At 46.4% G+C, this 17,837-nt stretch overlaps 1 protein-coding gene across 2 annotated transcripts in view; it reads left to right on the top strand.

Moving 5' to 3' along the window:
* The window catches only part of TANC1 (tetratricopeptide repeat, ankyrin repeat and coiled-coil containing 1), a 229,335-nt gene that overhangs the window by 197,331 nt on the left and 14,167 nt on the right, over positions 1-17,837 (top strand). For both annotated transcript variants that reach the window (XM_012726872.1, XM_004674876.2), the window contains exons 21-24: positions 11,646-11,779; positions 13,189-13,312; positions 13,612-13,787; positions 16,637-16,769. In XM_012726872.1, the coding sequence (XP_012582326.1) occupies positions 11,646-11,779; positions 13,189-13,312; positions 13,612-13,787; positions 16,637-16,769 (567 nt within the window). The remainder of the gene's footprint in view (positions 1-11,645; positions 11,780-13,188; positions 13,313-13,611; positions 13,788-16,636; positions 16,770-17,837) is intronic.

Here is a 17,837-nt window from a genome sequence, read left to right as displayed (position 1 = left end):
CTCTCCCCTCTCTGGAGGTCTGGGGTGGATCTGCGTTTTTCAGTCTTCTAATCATGTGGTGGGTTCTCCTGACAGCCAGCCCCTATCTATAGGTGACTTCCAAAAGTTACCTTGTCAACAGAGCAGATGCACATATGTCACTCTCACCACTTTGGAAGTTTCAAGGTATTTTGGAGCTCTGTCCAGAAAGTGGACTGAGAACAAATACGTTATTACGAATCACAGTGACATAAGTAGATCTAGGGTGAATTGAGTACTCTTTATTTCTTAACAGGCATCACAGGTTATTGCAGATGACCTAAGGATAGGGGCTAGTTATTTCAGGTGACTTCAGGAAAAAAGAAAACCCCAGTGAAAATGCCTGACTTCCTACAATGACAGAGTAAAAGGTGCACACGGATCGTATTGGGTATTAATGGTCTCAATAATGCACATTCAGCTCAAGTGGGAACCTTGGTTAATACTAAAGATGTTTGTTTACTTCTGAAAGAAAAAAAATCAGAGAAGGGCTGTTTGTGAGCATTCTCTCGGGTCTCTGATGACCAGTCCTGAATTTCAGTATCTACTCCTTTGAGAATCTACTTAGGCCCATAGCTAAAGAGATTTTAAGTGCAACTAAAGACTTTCCATCATTATTTTAATATATAATTTCTTACTGAAGTAACATTGCATTACAACATTATGCAAGTTTGATGTTTGACATGAATGTGGTTAATACTGATTTTAATTTATAATGATACACACCCATAAACCTTAATGAATAGGTGAATTATTCAGCCCCTCCCTTCCAAGACTCCGGCATAACCTTCAGACCACTGTGCAGCCTGGGTAGCAGTTCATCCCTTTCTCCTCTGCGTTAGTGTGAACTTCCTCACACCAAAGAGTTTTCAAGACTTTTTAAATTTAAACTAAGGAAAAGCCAAGTGGTGTTTCCCAGCTTAGAGGCCATGGCGGCTCTGTGTGGGCGGCAGGTAGAAGCAGTCCTGCCTTCGCTGCATTTCCCCTGTGGTGCTTTTCACCTGTGTCCCTTCAAAGAGGAGCACTACAATCGCTCTTTGCCTTCTGGCTAAGATCAAGTGTCGAGAGGAGCACCAGTGTCTGCTACCTCTCACGCTTCTACTTTCTCCTCTGTGGTTATCAGAGGAGTACCCTAAAATCTTTCCGATGTTTTGGATGAGTAAACCTCTGCAGACACAAGGCTTGGTGCAAATACGTTCTGCGTTGTGAGCATCCTGAGGTTTGTGTTCAGGATCCAGCCATGGGTCCTTGATACCTATCCTGGATGCTGTGTGGAACAGAAGGCGGAGTACTGATGGTGTGAGGGGTGATGAGCTCACTGCCCTCTTCCCACTGGCCGCAAGCCCCTGCTTCCCCTGGCCTGGGCTCCACTGACCTGCACCGTCTTCTACTCTCCTGGGACCCTAGCATGTGAAAGCAATTGTTTGGCTTCCTGGTTTTGTTTGGTTCTCATTCCAGGGTGTGGCCAGTAGGGCTTTGTGTCTAAATCATTCTAGAAAGGAGCTGTTTGGCTCTCGAAGCTCCAGGATAAGAGCTGCTGAGAGTGATCCTGTAGGGGGTGTGGGAAGATGAGGGAACAGCTGGGAGCCTTGGGTGAATGATGCAATTCATTCTTTCTCTTAAATATTTGTATGACTTTATACAGTCTATACAGTATACACGTATCAGTAAACAGCTTGACTTTAAAATACCAGCCGATGGGGTTACTGAGCAAGGGATCTGAGGCAATCTGTGACTCACTGGCCTGCTTTTTAAGGGCCTGCTCTATTTAGGCAGCCTCGGTGCCCTGTTTGGAGCCTACTGTTTGGCTTCCTCTTCTCTCACAGCTTTATCCACAGCTGGGGTGCTAAATCCTTGCACAGAGCCTCTCCACTTCCCTGCCAAGAAACAGTAGCTTTGCAATCCCAGTAGAACTTCTTTAGGTTGCAAAACTGGTTTTCATGCCGCTAGCAAATCAGAAGCCACAGGTCTTCAGTGAGATGTGGTGACGACTAACTGCCAGAGAGGAAGGGAGCGCGGTGGACCACAGCCCTCAGGGTCCTTTTTGTCCGGCCCGTGGTGTGGCATGATGAGGAAGGGACAGGCTTGTGCTCTGAGCATCTCTGCCTGATGACCCCAAGCCCTGCCGTCACCAAAGGCGACAGTGCTTGACTCTGTTTAAAGAGACAAAAGTACAGAAAAGGTTTTTTTGCCTACAGTGTAAGTGTTTCATTTGGGGGTTTATTGTAGAAAATCGTTGGTTTGCTTTTTTAAACTTGCAGTATACTTCTATCTGTATTGGACAGCAGAGAGCTTCATTTTTGAAGTTCTCTTTTCACTTGCACCTGGGGTCATTTGCTTTTATGGTTAGAGACCAGCCCTTCAAAATGAGGGGCCCAGTCTCCTCGCTCACTCAGAAGCGGGGCCTGCTGCCTCAAGTGAGCCGCCAGGTGCTGCGCTATGGCCTTCTCCAACATCTGCAGCCAGGGCTGGTGACTATTGACTCTACCCAAATTCCAGTCCACGGAATTTCTGTTGCCAGCCAGTGCTCAATGTGAATCAGCGCAAACTGAAATGGCCCATGATGCTTCCCTGGTGAATTGCTGCTCCGTGTTGTCAGACAGACTGGTTGGTTCTGGCTCCAAGCAGCTCTCAAGTTTGTGGGCCCACTGTCCGTGTTATGGTCAAAACTTGTCATTCTTTTGGGACTAGGGCCCTTCATTTCAGATTTGCTATTTTATGTGCAAGTAGACCTATCTTGTGAGCAGAGCCTCGCCCTTTCAGAATCCTTGGGTCACTTTGCAGTTTCCTTTGTAGAACTGAACATTTATAAATTTTTTTATGGGCATTCCTTATTTGATGAAAGGCTTTTCTCCACTTGGGCTTTAAGAGCACAGAAATTTCCATGTCTCCTGTGGGTCACCTGTGTTTACGGAGACTGTGTCCCATCTGCACTGTCTGAGGGAAACTGATGACAGGTGCTCTCTAGCCACGCCATCCAGAGTGGTGGCCACTAACCACAGGTTTTGTCTAGTGCTGGTCATGTAGGTGTTGGTCACATAGAGGCTTCCATGCAAACAAAGCCAGGTCGGTTTTAGGCAGCTGATTTTAACTTTTCGAAATAATTTGGGACAAGTATTGTCATTGCTTGGTAGCTCAGAAGAACCCAGTCCCCACAGGTCCGGAATAGAGGCCCTTGTCTGAGTCAGCCTTGTGGTGCACATGCTGTTGGCTTCAGTTGGTTCCTGGATTTTATCTTTGAGAACACAGCTCTAAGCGACTAATGTAGTGTGGGCACAGCAGACATCGTGGTCCGCGCCAGCCCCATCTCATGTCCATCTCTCCCTCCTGGTAGTACCAGCCCAGCCGCCTCCTGCCCACAGGCTGGTTCCATCTAGACTCAGCTACCCCTTCTGAGATCCTACTAACTGCTTTCGAACAAACAGCCTGCCAGCTGCCTGGGGTTGGACGTTACCTTGGAGAGGACACTGCCCTTGCCTACTGGCTGGCTGGCCCCCAGGCTGCCCCTGCCCTCCTCTCTGCAGAAGGATTGCCCTCCAGAGGCAGTTTGGAGTCTCGCTGAACTATTCACGCATTCTTTTCTGTTGTCCTATTTTAGCTGGTAACAAACTTAGCTTGGTAATTGCTTTCCAAAGGAATTTAGTCATTGTGAATATTTTTTCTATTGTCAAAGCTGTTCAGAATACTTAATTTACCTCTTTTTCTAAAAAGGGCTGATGTTTCCCATTGCGAAATAGCTGTCCTGCCTTTCTGCAGCAGGTTGAAACTGTTTAGCTCAGCATATATGCTAATCACAGTTCCCTATTCTCGTATTTGGCAGAAAATTCCAGGAAGGAACTGGAAATCCTGGATCTTGAGTCTCAGGCAGAACCTCATCAATGAGGGTGGGGCATTTCCAGACCAGTCTTGGGAAAGGGGTTCTTAGCACTCATTTCTTTCCTGGGCCATGAATCTTGGTAATGTGCTGGCTTCCACCCTTAATGTTTTAAAAGTACCCCACTTATTTCCATAGAGTTCCTTCTGTTCCCTGTGCTGGTTCTGCCTATCCTCCTGGAGGCGAAGTGTCCTTCAGCACTCAACTGCAGATGGGTCCAAGCCAGGGACCCATAGCTTTTTCACACCCAAGCTGCATGTTGCAGAAAATAGGCACGCCTTACTGTTGGTTTAAAAACAACTCCTTATTCATTCAAACTTTACCTTAGGTGGTTTTGGAGAGAGGTGAGATGTTATTTGCTAAGAATTTCAGGTCAGAGACCAGAAGGAAAGTATTTTACCATCTTGTTGGGACATGTAGAGAATGTGTGCTTTGGAATTTGCTAGCTCTATCCCTTCAAAAAAAGCAAAGTGACTTGCTGCTCTACCACTAAGTTACTCGCTTTTTTGGAGATCCTGAGACTTGGTCAGAATTGTTGAAACATCCTTGTCAAAGCATTTCTTCCTCTGCCTGTGTTTGTTTTAAGAAAGTGCAGATTAGTGGAAATCCTGGGTTTTGTCAGTATAAACAGAGGTAGAAGGTATTCACTGTACTTGCCATACAGGCACAGTAAGAGGTGACCTGGGACCACCCCGCTCATGGGAGGGTGCAGGAATCAGTCCACCAGCCATCAGTCTACTCGTGAAGGACAAGGACAGCTCCAGGTGAGCCAGTCAGTGGACCAGAACTCTGTCCATCTTTGTCAAGTTAGTGCTGTATAGAAAGGCTGTTTCTCAACTGTCCTGTGTCCTTCTCAGCTTGTGCTTAACCCTCTCGGGGGAGAACCAGGATGAGTGCATCCTTCCCATTCATTCAGAACAAGCTCTGCTTTCAGCATAAAAACTTGTGTGCATCTACATTTGGTAGCTTAGGATCTTTAACTTCAAATCTGTTAGTTCTTCTATCAGTCACTCCTGGAAGGAATCAGATAGTACATTGGCATTCACAGATAAATCAGTTAATTTTATTATGGTAGATAAAACTTTACTAACTTATCACTGGTTTACAGTACTATGTACATCTTCACCTCTGTGTATTTGACAGCCTCACCAAGGTTCTGTGCTTTCTCCACTTTCAGGTTGACACCTTCTATCCTCCTTTTAGTCCCCTCCCCCACTATTCTTTTTCACAGCCTCTGTTATTTTTGTTGTGAATTGGTAGTTGACTTACTTGGATTTCTTTATAGTATACATTTGAGAGAAACCATTCAAAAGTCTTTTCACTTTCTGACTTATTTCACTTAGCATAACCACCTCAAGTCCCATTTGTGTTGAATGTAAATGACTTTCAGTTTCTTTTGGAATGATATTTGGGCTCTTCATGTCCTTGACTTTTGAGACTGGCTGTGAGCTTCTGAAGGAAGGAAGATTTTGTGGAAAGGCCCCCTTTCTCAACTGTCCTGTGTCCTCCTCAGTTTGTGCTTAACCCCCTCGGTGGAGAACCAGAGGAGCACATCATGATGCTTTAAATAATTGGGTGGGTAACAGGATCTATCAAAAATGGTAGCATACCGAGTGCATTTCAGAATCTGCAGCTGTTCAGAACTGCTCTTTTGATAGATTTTTAGAGCAAAGTCTGTATGAAATGTGATTTATGTTGTCCATGTTTTAGGAAAGAGTTTTTAAATTGAATTTGTTATTTATAGCACACATTATTCCTCAAAGGATTTGAAAAGGCTTATTTGAACTACTACATAAAAAACTGGAAAAACCATTCAGTCCAGAATAGGACCCAAGGAACCACACAGATCCTCCCACTATAAGGCCCTGAATATTGAGCTACTGGTATGTGTCCAGGACCCAAGGAACCACACAGATCCTCCCACTATAAGGCCCTGAATATTGAGCTACTGGTAAGTGTCCAGGACCCAAGGAACCACACAGATCCTCCCACTATAAGGCCCTGAATATTGAGCTACTGGTATGTGTCCAGGACACCAGAGCAGAGTTAGAAGGGAGCTTGGTCTTCATGCATTTTTCTTTGTGGGTGGGAGAAAGCTAATAGTTCTTCAGAGAAAAGCATTGATTGGTACTCTTGTTCTAAGACAACATCCATTGTCTTTGATTAGCTGGGTATTTTGAAAGGGTGCTTGCTGGAGCTACCAGAGTTGGAGTTAAGAACTCAAATTTCAGACCAACTTTGACTCTTGACTCCTGTCAGGGCCTCTCACTAGATCTCTGACCTTCTGCATGTTGGTTAACTTATCTTGATCTTACTTTCCTCATCTGTGAAACCATGATGAGTGGTACTTGATTCATAGGAGTTAGTTTTGTTTAAATGAACTAAGAGATTTGCAGGGACATGAGAATCCTACAGAAAGTACTTTACAGGTTCATAGGATATTATTCAAATATGTTAGGATCCTCCTGTTTTGATTGAGAGCATGGCTATGGCTTTATTAAGCTGACCTGGATTTAGCTCCTAATTCTGTCACTGGTTGGGCAAATGGTGTGACCCTTCCGACTAAATTCCTTAAGCTCAGTAAAATGAGCATAACCACTATCTAATGCACAGGCTACGTGGCGAGATTCAATGAGAAGTCATCCATAATGTTTGAACAAAGGGTGGCAGTTGAGTTGTCAACATATGTTGTCAGGGTTGAGACAAATTGTTAATATTATTGTCATATAGTCAGCCAGGTATTTAGTATTTAGTAACTTGATTAAAAATTTGAATCAACAGATATAAAGAATTAGAATTTTACTGGTAAAGTCTTATTTAGAGGTAATTACATCTTCTACTTCTAAAAAACTCCCTGGCAATGGAGGCTCATGTTTGATCTTCAATCCATACACAGACCAACAGCATGGCTTCCCAGAGTTGGTTGCTGCCTTGTTTTGGTTTCCTATTATAGCTCTTTGGGAAACTGGACGGGGCAGGGTGGCTGTGCTTCTGTGGTACGCTGATTTGCAGCATGCTGGCTTATATCACAGAGACCCTCTGTGACCCCAGCCAGGCCAGCCTCTGCAGCGTTACTGCCACAGGAGAAAAGGAAGGAAGGGTCAGAACAATAAGGAAGGTATTCCAAACAATGACTTGGGGGATCTGTAGAGCATCAGTGTAGTGCTGGCTTCCCGTTCATAAGGTCGCCGAATGGTCGTGCCCCTCCCAGCCCAGGCTTCAGTCAGGGATGGGGGGCTGCAGGAAGCTTCTCCGGGGTTCCTCTTGCATTGCAATGCCATTTTTCAGTAAGAGAAACCTTGATTGTGTTTTATTTTATCCTTTACATTGTTGTGGTTTAGATCAAATAACTGCCCAGTCTTTGTGGAGTTGAAGAATTTATAGCTGCTGGGAAGTTTGTCTCTCTTCCCTCCACAATGGAAGGAAGTGCCTGACAAAGCAAGGCTGTGAGGTGGGGGTGTTAGAAACCTTAACCCATTTTCTAGAAGATGGTGGGATATTGGCTCACTTTTGCAGGGAGGTGGGGGGGGGGTTCATACATGTTCTTTCAATCAGGACTTGGGGCCTACCTTTCTGAGGCCTTCAGTGTGACTGCCCAGCTCAGACCTGATGGCAGCAAAGCAAACACAGGCCATGGTCAGCTGCTGTGTAACAACTGCTTAAAAGGTCAGTTGTTAGAAAGTGAAGGGAAGGTGGACTGCTAGTGCAGTTTTTAAAAGTCTTACCCCTGATTCCATTCTACCTATTAGGTAAAATACCTGAGAAATAGGCCTGTGTTGCAGGCACCTGTTGAATGGGGCTGTTGAATGGGGCTTGTCTGGAAACTGCCGATTGAGGTCTCTATTTCACTGCCTTTGTCATACCAAATGATTCCCATTTGGTCAAACAAAATGACATTTATGAGAATCCCACAGCTTACTATGTATATAGGCACCTTTAATCTTTAAAAAAAAAAAAAACTGTTCATTTTATAAACTAGGAAGGGAGCCGGCATAATAGGAGATACATTGCTCTATTAAGCACAAGTATACAAGCAGAGCGGAACCACCCTGCCCCTCATCACTCAGCCAGCAGGGAGCGCCCTTCTGCAGGCACAGGCTCCTCACTGCTCCCCACTCCTGCGGGGGTGGGGGAGGGGGAAATTTGGGTCATTAGTGTGTAACTAATGAAAGGTCTCTGTGCACACTGACCTGTCAGCCTTCTCTCCACAGCTCTAAATTGGTTACAGAGCCAAAGGTGGGAGAAAGTCACACTGCTCTGCCCAGGTAGCTGGTCCCTGGTGGGTGAGTGACAACTCTGCCATCAGAACCCCAGGACTGTCCTGTCTGTGGCATCACTGTGTTCCTGACACTGACAGCTGAGTTTTTAGAAATCAAATCTTTGCCCAGAGAACATTAGCATGAAAAAGATAAGAGCAACCTATTGTGTTGATGAAAAGCCTCACCTCAGTTTTCAGTGCATTCATACACTGTTGAGCGTCTTGGGTTTTCTTAAAATGAGCATCCTGCCATGACAGATCTGCTCGTGCTCTGAAATGGGACAGTACTGCTGGGATAAAATCACTCACCGTTATCAGAAAATACATGGGAATTTAATTATAAAAGTGCCAACTTGTTCAGGATTTTGCAGGTAAAAGAAATTATGTCCTAAATCAGTACTAAAGATGTGTGTTCACATCAATTTAGGAATCGGTTTCATAGTGTCGCCTTTTTCCTCCATCTGAGTCTCACCAGCCAGAAGACAAGGCGCTGTCCTGCTGCAGGCCTGCTCTCCTCCGCCAGGTCCCTTCTATTTTTGCCAGCCAGGCAGTATGCGCTGACCTGTTAGATGCAGTGGTCAGCTCAGAGGACAGCCTCTTCTACAGAATAGCTGGAATTCCTGCATAGAGTTAGGCCTGGTTTTGTTTGTTTAAGCATGTAGTTGACTGCTCTTCAGTCCCTTATGTTTCCGAATATGGTATTCTTAAATGCTTGTGGTTGCTGAAACTTGAGATGCACCCTAGCCTCAAGGGTCCTGAGTGTTAGGGCCAAAAATACTCAATCTAAGGAACAGAAGGAAACACAGGCCCTCTTGTTTATGGGCACTTAACAAGAGTCTCACTGAGAATTTGTGCAGAATGCTGACCTGTTTAGGACAAGCAGACTGTGGGAGCCGCTTTCAGCCTGTGCTAAGGTGTGTGTCCCCTCCGAGCATGTTAGCTCACTGCGAGTTGGGCCCGAAAGGGAGAGACCAGGTCAGGCCTTTTCACCGGGGCCGCAACTGGGGCCGCAGCCTTGACCACCCACTCCTCAGCTGTCCCAGCTCTAGCTGCTCCGGCGCCTCTGTGAGACACACAGCCCTATTTTTAGTAGTAGCTGTCATATCTGATGTGCTACCCTTGCAAAAATTCAGTAGCAGCTGCAATCAGCATCCTGATTTCAAGGCTTTGTTTATAATGTGGACGAAACTTGTTTAGCAAATAAAGAAGAATGGAATGTTGGGGGGTGGGTTCACTGCTCGACCTCAAGGCATGGAGGAGTCCTACCACCATGCCCTGGCCTCTGTGTGTGTGTGCGCGCGCATGCGTGTGTGCAGTTGCTCATTCCTTCTTGTCACAGTCAGCTGTGGGCAGAGGAGGGGAGGAAGGAGCCCCCGAAAGGAGGAAGCTAGCAGGGGACAGTAGTTCCTGGTAGTGCCTAGTGGCCAGTTCTTTCCTCTTGAGCCTCTCTGAGTCCATTGGGATAACCTACTCAGGTGTCCCTGGGCCTGTGCCCCTTAGCAACCCTTGACTGTAGCATCATGTCAGGAGCTGGTTTTTGAACATTTCATTAGGAAATCCCTCTGCCTTCCTAACGTTGCCTGTACATGAGGCCCTGGTGTGGGTACCTCCTGTGAGTGAGGAGGTGCATACTACAGTGATCCATGGGGACTTCAGACTTTGTTCTTCAGAGAAACTGCTCTTTGTCACAGAGAGCTGGAGCCCACGTCAGTTTACATTCTTTTACATGTTTATGGCTTATGGGATTGAACCCTGCCCAAGCCAACTGCCACGTGGTGTACTTACAGTTCTTCGACCTGAGACAGGGTGAGAGAAGGACAGAGGGTCCCAGACATGTATGTGCAAAGCCACATTCCTGAGCAGTTGACTTCTCTGTCCTCAGTGCCAAGGAGAGTGGGACAGAAACCAAAGATTTGCAGCTGTGCTAGGCCCTGTTCCTCCTAAAAGGATAGCCAGGTAGAGGCTCCTCCAGGGCTGTTTACGCTGAATGAACAAAGTCACTCTTGTGTTTTGTTTTCTTAATCAATATTGAATTGGTGTGAACGACCCACTGTGATGTGTAGCAGTACTGTCACTGCTGTATCGTATTCCACTGTTGGGCTGTACCTTCCTTTGCTGATGCATTCTACTGTTGATAGCCACGTGCTCTGCTTCTACTTCAGGGCTGCTCTGCGCACTGTGGCATGCTCTCCAGGCACGCCAAGAGCAGCTCCAGGCGCATGCTCCCAGGGGCAGGTGCTGGGTAATGGGATCTGTGCGTCTGTGGGCTCACTAGCATCGAGCTGTTTCCCAGGGCGGGCTACCCCGCCCAGCAGTGCAAGAACACCCCTACTGTCGCACTCTGTCCTCCCCCACTGATGAGCTGGAGCACGTTTCAGCTCACTGAGCTTCTCCTCTAGTGAAGGGCCTATTCCTGTGTTTCCCCCACAGTTCATACGGAGATGTCTGAGTTTGTAGCAAACACTTGATCTGTTCTGAAAGCTGGAAATTTGTAGATTTGAGACTGTATTTAAAAGCAGAAGCTGTTGCATGCACGCACCAGCAGTGCAGCCCCAGCATCATGCTCCATCCTCTCCGCCCTTCCCTCAGTGTGACTTCCCCAGCCAGCCACTCCCTTCTGCGCCTCTCCTTCCCTGCTCGCAGCCCCTTTGTGTCCTCTGAGGAGTGTGGCCTGGGTTGTCCCCAGAACCTCCAGCTGTGTTTTTCTTACATAGAAATTCACATGATAGTAGCAGAGGCCCCTTTGTACCCCCCATTAAGAATTAAGACTTGGGCGTGGGGAGGCAGTCACTGAGGTGAGGTCTGCGTGAGCCCCTTGCTCTATATTCTTCTCTTTGGCACTGTTGTTATCCTGGTACAGTTGTTCTCCTCTCTGTAGCTTTTACCACCTCTCTGCCTTCAAGGTCACATGGGGCTGTGTGCCCAAGGCCTCCTTTTCTGTGTTCTCAACATTCCTGATGGCACATCTTGACTTGTTAAGGATTCTGAACTCCATAAAGGCAGGAATGATGTGATATGCTCATCACTGACCTCAGTAACTATTCTTGTTGATGGAAATAGATAACTTTAGGGTAAGAGACCAGACGGAACAGGAATAACTGACTTCTGGGTTTGCACTGTGTTGACACTATCTTCTGATGATTTCTTGCTATAAAAACAAACAATAAAACAAAAAGCTAGTGACTGCTACATTTGGGCTGGGCTCACTAAGGCTGGCTCATGTCTGCTCAGCCTTAGTTGGTGTGGCCAAGTTCACCTGGGACTCAGCTGGGTAGCCATCCAGGGTGGCACACGCAGTTGGTCATTTGGGTTGGGCCCAGACACTGCCATAGCATCATTTCTGCCAGAGTCTGTGGGTCAGAGCTGCCTCAGAACTCATCCAGGTTCAAGAAAGGGGAACTACACAGACCCTTCCTCTCAGTGGGAGGAAGACAGGAGAATCTGCAGACACCTTTAACCATCACATACTAACAGACTCCTCCCCTGTGACTCCAGCCCTGACTGCCGCTGCAGGACGAGGGAAGCTGGAGGTCTGTGAGCTGCTGCTGGAGCGGGGAGCTGCCGTGTCGCGGACTAACCGGAGAGGAGTCCCACCTTTGTTTTGTGCAGCACGCCAGGGGCATTGGCAGGTACCCAGAGGGCCCCCAGCACTTCAGAGAGCTCAAATGGGAGTAGCATTCACTGCTGCTTATTTCTCCCCAAGTCTCATGAGGTTACCTGAGCCCTGTCTTTTTGATGTTCTGGGATCTCAGCCCTACTTGATAAAAGCTAATTATTTCACAGGTGTAACAGTCACACATGTAGGCTGGTAACCAACAGAGATCCACTCTGCCTTGTAACTGGGTTTTAGGGGGGCCCCATCATGGTAGTAGAAGTCTGTTGTTGGGATTGTGTAACACATCTGCCCCAATACTGCAAAGAGTGGTTTTCTTGTACTCTTTGTGAAAGAAATCTTCCCCTCCGGATAAGCCCTGTGATTTAAGCTGGTTTCTTTCTCAGGGAATGACATGTTGCTGCCTTTCATGAATCCTTGAGAGCTGCAGTTCAGTCATTTACTACTTTCTGTAAACAGTGGTCATGGATCCACCCATGCCTAGCACCTAGTTAGACACAATCTACAAATGCATCAGTGCAGTCTGCCATGTGCAGTTCAGGAAGAACTTCCTAGCTCCAAGTTTACAGTATGAAATCAAATCTCTTCCGATTGCTACTGGCTCCACTGGTAGATGATTATGTGAGCTTCCCACTGAGGTTCTGGCTTTTCTCCTTTACATTTTCATGAGCTTAGTTTCCCTGTCACCCTCATAGCTTCTGTGGAAGCCAGATCTGATCCCTTCTCCTGGTCTCCATGTTTCCTAAGTCGTGGAGAACTTTGGACAGCACTGAATAAGAAATAAGAAATGATTAGTGTTGCATCAAGAATAAGAAATGATTAGTGTTGCTGTGGTGATACAGCTTGCCCTGCTTGAGGGAGGCTGGACAGGATGAAGCAGTTACTCTGGGAGGGTGGTCAGAGGAGCCACTGCTCAGTGTCTGATGTTGCTCCCCATTCCTGTCTGAAGGCACAGCCCTGAGAACCTCCAGGAAGCTTTGTAGAAAAATTAGCACTCTCTAAGTCAGGCTACTCTTCCCCCACCTCCCCACGCCCCCCAGTTGTAGAAACTGTAGAGCTCGGCTGCAATCCCTGAGCACCGGGACTGGCTCCCTTCAGTTGTGCTCTGTTGTCCCGACGCTGCTGTCCTGTCATCATGATTGTGACTGGCATCCCTGCTCCTCCATATTACTGATTCTCCCAAGTATGTGCTTGCTTGCTTTGTAGAGAGAGCAATCAATTGGCTGTGTTGACAAGAATATACATTTGGAGGGGATGTTCAAAGGGAGGCTACAAAAAGATCTTACAGGTTGCACAGATTATACAGCACAGACGTGTTTTTAAAGAGTCCTTTCATGACTTTTAATGGTGGTCAGACATGCCTGGGTATGGAGTGCATGATTTGAAGTGCTGCAGGAAGGATGTCATTCTGAGTGTTTCTTTCAGATCGTCAGGTTACTGCTGGAACATGGCTGTGATGTGAACCTAAGTGACAAGCAGGGCCGGACACCCCTCATGGTGGCTGCATGTGAAGGGCACTTGAGCACCGTGGAATTTCTCCTTTCAAAAGGTAGCAGCACATCTGTCCCTGGGTAGGATCCTTTTGGTTCAACAAAGAAAAGGGCTTTGGCAGCTCCATTCACTAGTTTCCTATTCAAATGGAAATGTTCCAGCAAACACCCTGGTATGGAGAGCTGGAACTGCAGCCCTGTGCCCATTACTCAGCAACAAGGGTGACTGGTCTTGCCTGTCTGCTTCAGATTTCACAGCCTGATTGCCAGGCAGGTCAGGCCACGCATTGGCGGGGAAGGAACAACTTGTGCTGGGCTTGCTCTCCAGAGGTCACCTGTGAATGGGCTTTTCTTTCAGGGGCCAGCCTTTCTGCTCTGGACAAAGAAGGTCTGTCTGCATTAAGCTGGGCTTGTCTGAAAGGTCGCAGGGCAGTGGTCCAGTTTCTGGTTGAAGAAGGAGCTGAGATAGACCAGACGGACAAGAACGGCCGCACTCCGCTGGACCTGGCTGCCTTCTATGGAGATGCAGAGACTGTACGTACCACGGGCACTGGCCACCTGCTAATGGGGCCAGCTGCGGAGACCAGGAATGCAACGTGTCCAGTGTGGGAACCTGTGCTGAGTGTGGGCAGCATGTGTGTGCTGGGCGTGTCTTTCACTTTCCTCGGATTTTGTCATGCTCTCAATTCCAGAGCTGTGAGGGAGATCCCCCCGCCCCCCGCAGCAAGTCTAGTTATTTTGTTGTGATAATATGGGTTTACAACACTGTCTGATTTAGGGGTACAGGTTCACACCTTCTCAGATCTAGCACCACAGCCACCTACAGAGCACCCCTAATCCCTCACCCACCTCCCTTCCTTGTTTCATCTCCACCTCCCACTTCTGGTAGCGTCAGTTCTGTGGTCAGATTTCTAAATGCATATAGTTAGTTTTGTCTCTCTGCTTTGTTTCTTTATATTTGCAGTAAAGACTTCAATGGGCTCATAAAAGCCTTAAAAATACATGATGATAAACTGCTCACACAGCATCCACATATAGGAACATGCACACATGTATAAGTCACTTTATCTATTTTGTGTGCATGTGCAGCTTTTTTTTTCCCAGTAATCCATATAAATAGGACTCCTGAATCTAACATTCAGAAGCCACTTTTAGATTATGAGAAATTACTAATCAAAAAAGTCACTATTTTTAAAGTGATGTGGCATTGTCCAGAAAAAAAAATGTAAGATGTATAGGGTATCATCTCTTTCAAGTACCTAAGTCTAACTGAGGCAGGAGGAATAATACCTCAGCAAGTTAAGAATCAAATGTCATTTTGGGCAGAAACATGACTTTGTGTGGTTCTGTAGCTCATGCACCCCGCAGGTACAAGAACTGTGTGCTCCAGACAGTTAATGTTGAGAAGCATTTAACAGTGTCCAATGTAGGGTTTGGCTAGAGAAGCAGGTGTTGTGTTGCTGGAAGCCAAGGAGCTGGGAGCAGAAGATATCATGTCCCTACACAGCTGTGTCTCGATATTTTTAAAAAGTCAGTAATGTTTGAATTAAATGGTCTTAAATTTCCTGGACTTTGTAAACTATACTTAATGTCATTTTTCAAAACAGCTATTTTAACTGTACCTCACATATTCATTTATCAGTTTATACTATCTTAGCAGGTCCTGCAGCTCATCAACATCAGAGAAGAGTAAGGGAGCTTAGTATATTAATGTCATTTTTAAAATTGTAGTAAAAGAAAATAATATGATTTATCATCTTAGCCATTTCTCAGTGGAGAATTCATTTGTGGTCAGGTTAATTAAGTACATTTCACATTGTTCTACAAACAGTGCCCAACGGTTTTCATTTGTAAAACAAACTATCCTGTTAAGCAAATCCTCTTTTTTTTTTTTTCCTGCAGTGTCTGGGAATCAGCTTTCTACTTTACATGCCTATGAATCTAACCACTCTAGGTCCCTCATCTTCATGGAATCATACAAATATTTGTCCGTTTGTACCTGGTTTATTTCATTTGGCCAAATGCCACCAATGTTATCCATATTGCATACTATTATGTAATGGGGCTTCCTTCTTTAAGGGTGAATAATATTCCACTTTATGTATCTAACACATTTTGTTTGTCTGTTCAATTGTTAATGGGCATTTGGGTTGCTTCTAAACCTTCCGCTGCTGTCAGTAGTGCTGTTACGAACATGGGTGTATCCATAGTTTTTTGGATCTGGAGCCAGAAGTGGGATTGCTGGCTTACATGGTCATGTTTGTTCTTTACATTGTCAAGGAACTGCCATGCTCTGCTACTGTAAGCAGTTCCTAAGTAACATGGACCCAGGCATGGGTTATCCCGATGGACTCAGATGCTCAAGAGGAAAGATCTGGGCACTAAGCACTACCAGGAACTACTATCCCCTGCTAGCTTTCTCCTTTCAGGGACTCCTCTTCCTCCCCCTCCTTTGCCTACTGCTGACTATGACAAGACTATGTCACTTTACGTTCCCACCAAACATGCACAAGTTTCCTATTTTTCCAGATTGTAGAAGACACTTATTTTCTCTTCTGTTTTGTTTTCTGATAGCAGCCATCCTAACAGTATGAGGTGATACCTCTTTGAGATTCAGGTTTTTATTTCCTTAGTGATTAGTGATGTTGAGCATCTTATTATATGTGTGTTGTCCATTTGCTTATTTCTGGAGATGATCTATGCAAATCTTTTGGCCCTTTTTTAATTGAGTTCTTTGGATTTCGTGTTTTTGAATTGTAGGAGTTCTTTATATATTTGGAATATTAATTCCTCTGGTGCATTGAATGGCTGGTGGACTATTGATCAAGCCCACCAGAAAAATCTAAATTGGCTACAGGCTGCTTTTCTGTTATATAGAGCAATTTGAATAGCCAAAGTGGTTTTTCCTGTTCTCTTTAGTTAAAGTAAAAAGGTTTTATCACTGAAAGTCATGGTCTCACACTAGCCATCTCTCTAATCCCAATAATTTGATCCCAAGCTGCTCATTACCTGAGGCTGTGTGGGTCTGAGTTTGTGAAGTGCCCTTTGACCAAACCTGCCAACCTGCTGGAGCTACTAGGCGGTGTGCCTCTGAGTACCCGCAGTGAAAGACGTGCCAGTGTCTCTCTGGCCTGGGAAGGGTGAAGGATATGATAAGTTCGTGTACACCCAAGCTATCCCTAGGAACCTTCCTATGTCTTTCACACTGCTGATGTCCAGTTGACTTTAACATCTCCTCTTCTGTTTCCTGTCAACTTCATTTCCATTGTGGGATCCCTGGTGATGAAAGGCATCAACGATCAGAAGAACAATAAGGATGCCCACTCCAAACCAGGGTGCAGAGGCGGGCGAGCTGCTCCTCAGGGCCTGTTCTCCCACTGCAGGTGCTGTATCTGGTTGAGAAGGGAGCTGTGATTGAGCATGTGGACCACAGTGGGATGCGTCCCTTGGACAGAGCTATTGGTTGTCGAAACACATCAGTGGTGGTGACACTGCTGCGGAAAGGCGCCAAATTGGGTCAGTAAAACCCCCCAGTTCAGCCAAGATATGCTAGAGTGTCTTTAAGAACCATAAACACAGGCCTGCTTTCAGGTCAAGTTGCCAGGTGTTTGTAGATCTCATTCCTTCTCCAAGGCTCCTTTAATGTAGCCATCTAGAAGGCTTGCATTATTCATGCCACCAGGAGAAAGTAGACTGTGGTGAATAATACTCAGGGTGCCCAGAGACCACTTGTGGGGTGGCTAGAAGAGCCCTCCAGGACCAGGAGTGTTAGTGCCCCTGGAAGCTCACTGATGGTTCTGCTGAGCAGCCAAGTTTGAGAACCGCTGTGCTGGGGTCATCATCACCAGCTTGGTAGGGAAATGGCAACACCAGCAGAATTTCTGTGAGGAGGTCACATGATTTACTAGAGGCCAGAGCATGGTCACTTGAGGTAATATAGGGGGTGGAGAAGCGTGAGGGAAAGCCCCTCATGTGCACCTGCTTTGGATATGACCAGCTTTTGTAATGTGTGGGAATGAGCCCCTGAATCTGCTGTTGAGATCTAGTGTGCCAGACCCATGGGCAGCTGAAGTCCTGGGTAGAGCTGCCATGATGAGGAGACATTAATATTACTAAGCAGTCCACAGGAGCATACTGAGTGAGTTCAGGTCTTAACTTACTTCACCTGACACCACTAAGTTACAAAGGAGGTAAATAACTTCCTTGAGTTCTAGCTAGTGGCAAATCGCCCTTTCATCCCGAGCCGCCTGACCCCTGAGTGTGTGCTCCTAAGTGCCATCCCCCCCTTAAGTGTTCAGATGAGGCTAAGAAAGAATGGCAGCTGGGCTGTGGACCAGGAGGAAGTCTGACTTCAACATGAGCAGGGAGGGCTGGCACATGAGTGCTGGGAAGGGGCAGAAGGGCCATAGCCTGAAGTCCCCAAGTAGATAGTAATGGCGACTACAGGGGAGGGCGAGATCACATAAGAACAGGCTCCTCTCCTTGCCAGCAGTCATGATGGGCGCCCCTGGAAACTGAGGGACTCTGGAGCCTCTCTTAATTGATCTTGCCCCAAAGCCCATCATAGGAGAGGGAAGGGCCATG

Source organism: Condylura cristata, unplaced genomic scaffold (assembly GCF_000260355.1).
Source record: "Condylura cristata isolate star-nosed mole 26May11 unplaced genomic scaffold, ConCri1.0 scaffold00002, whole genome shotgun sequence".
Lineage (NCBI taxonomy): Eukaryota > Metazoa > Chordata > Mammalia > Eulipotyphla > Talpidae > Condylura > Condylura cristata.
Note: the sequence above shows the minus strand (reverse complement) of the source record. Positions and strands in the feature narration are given on the sequence as shown.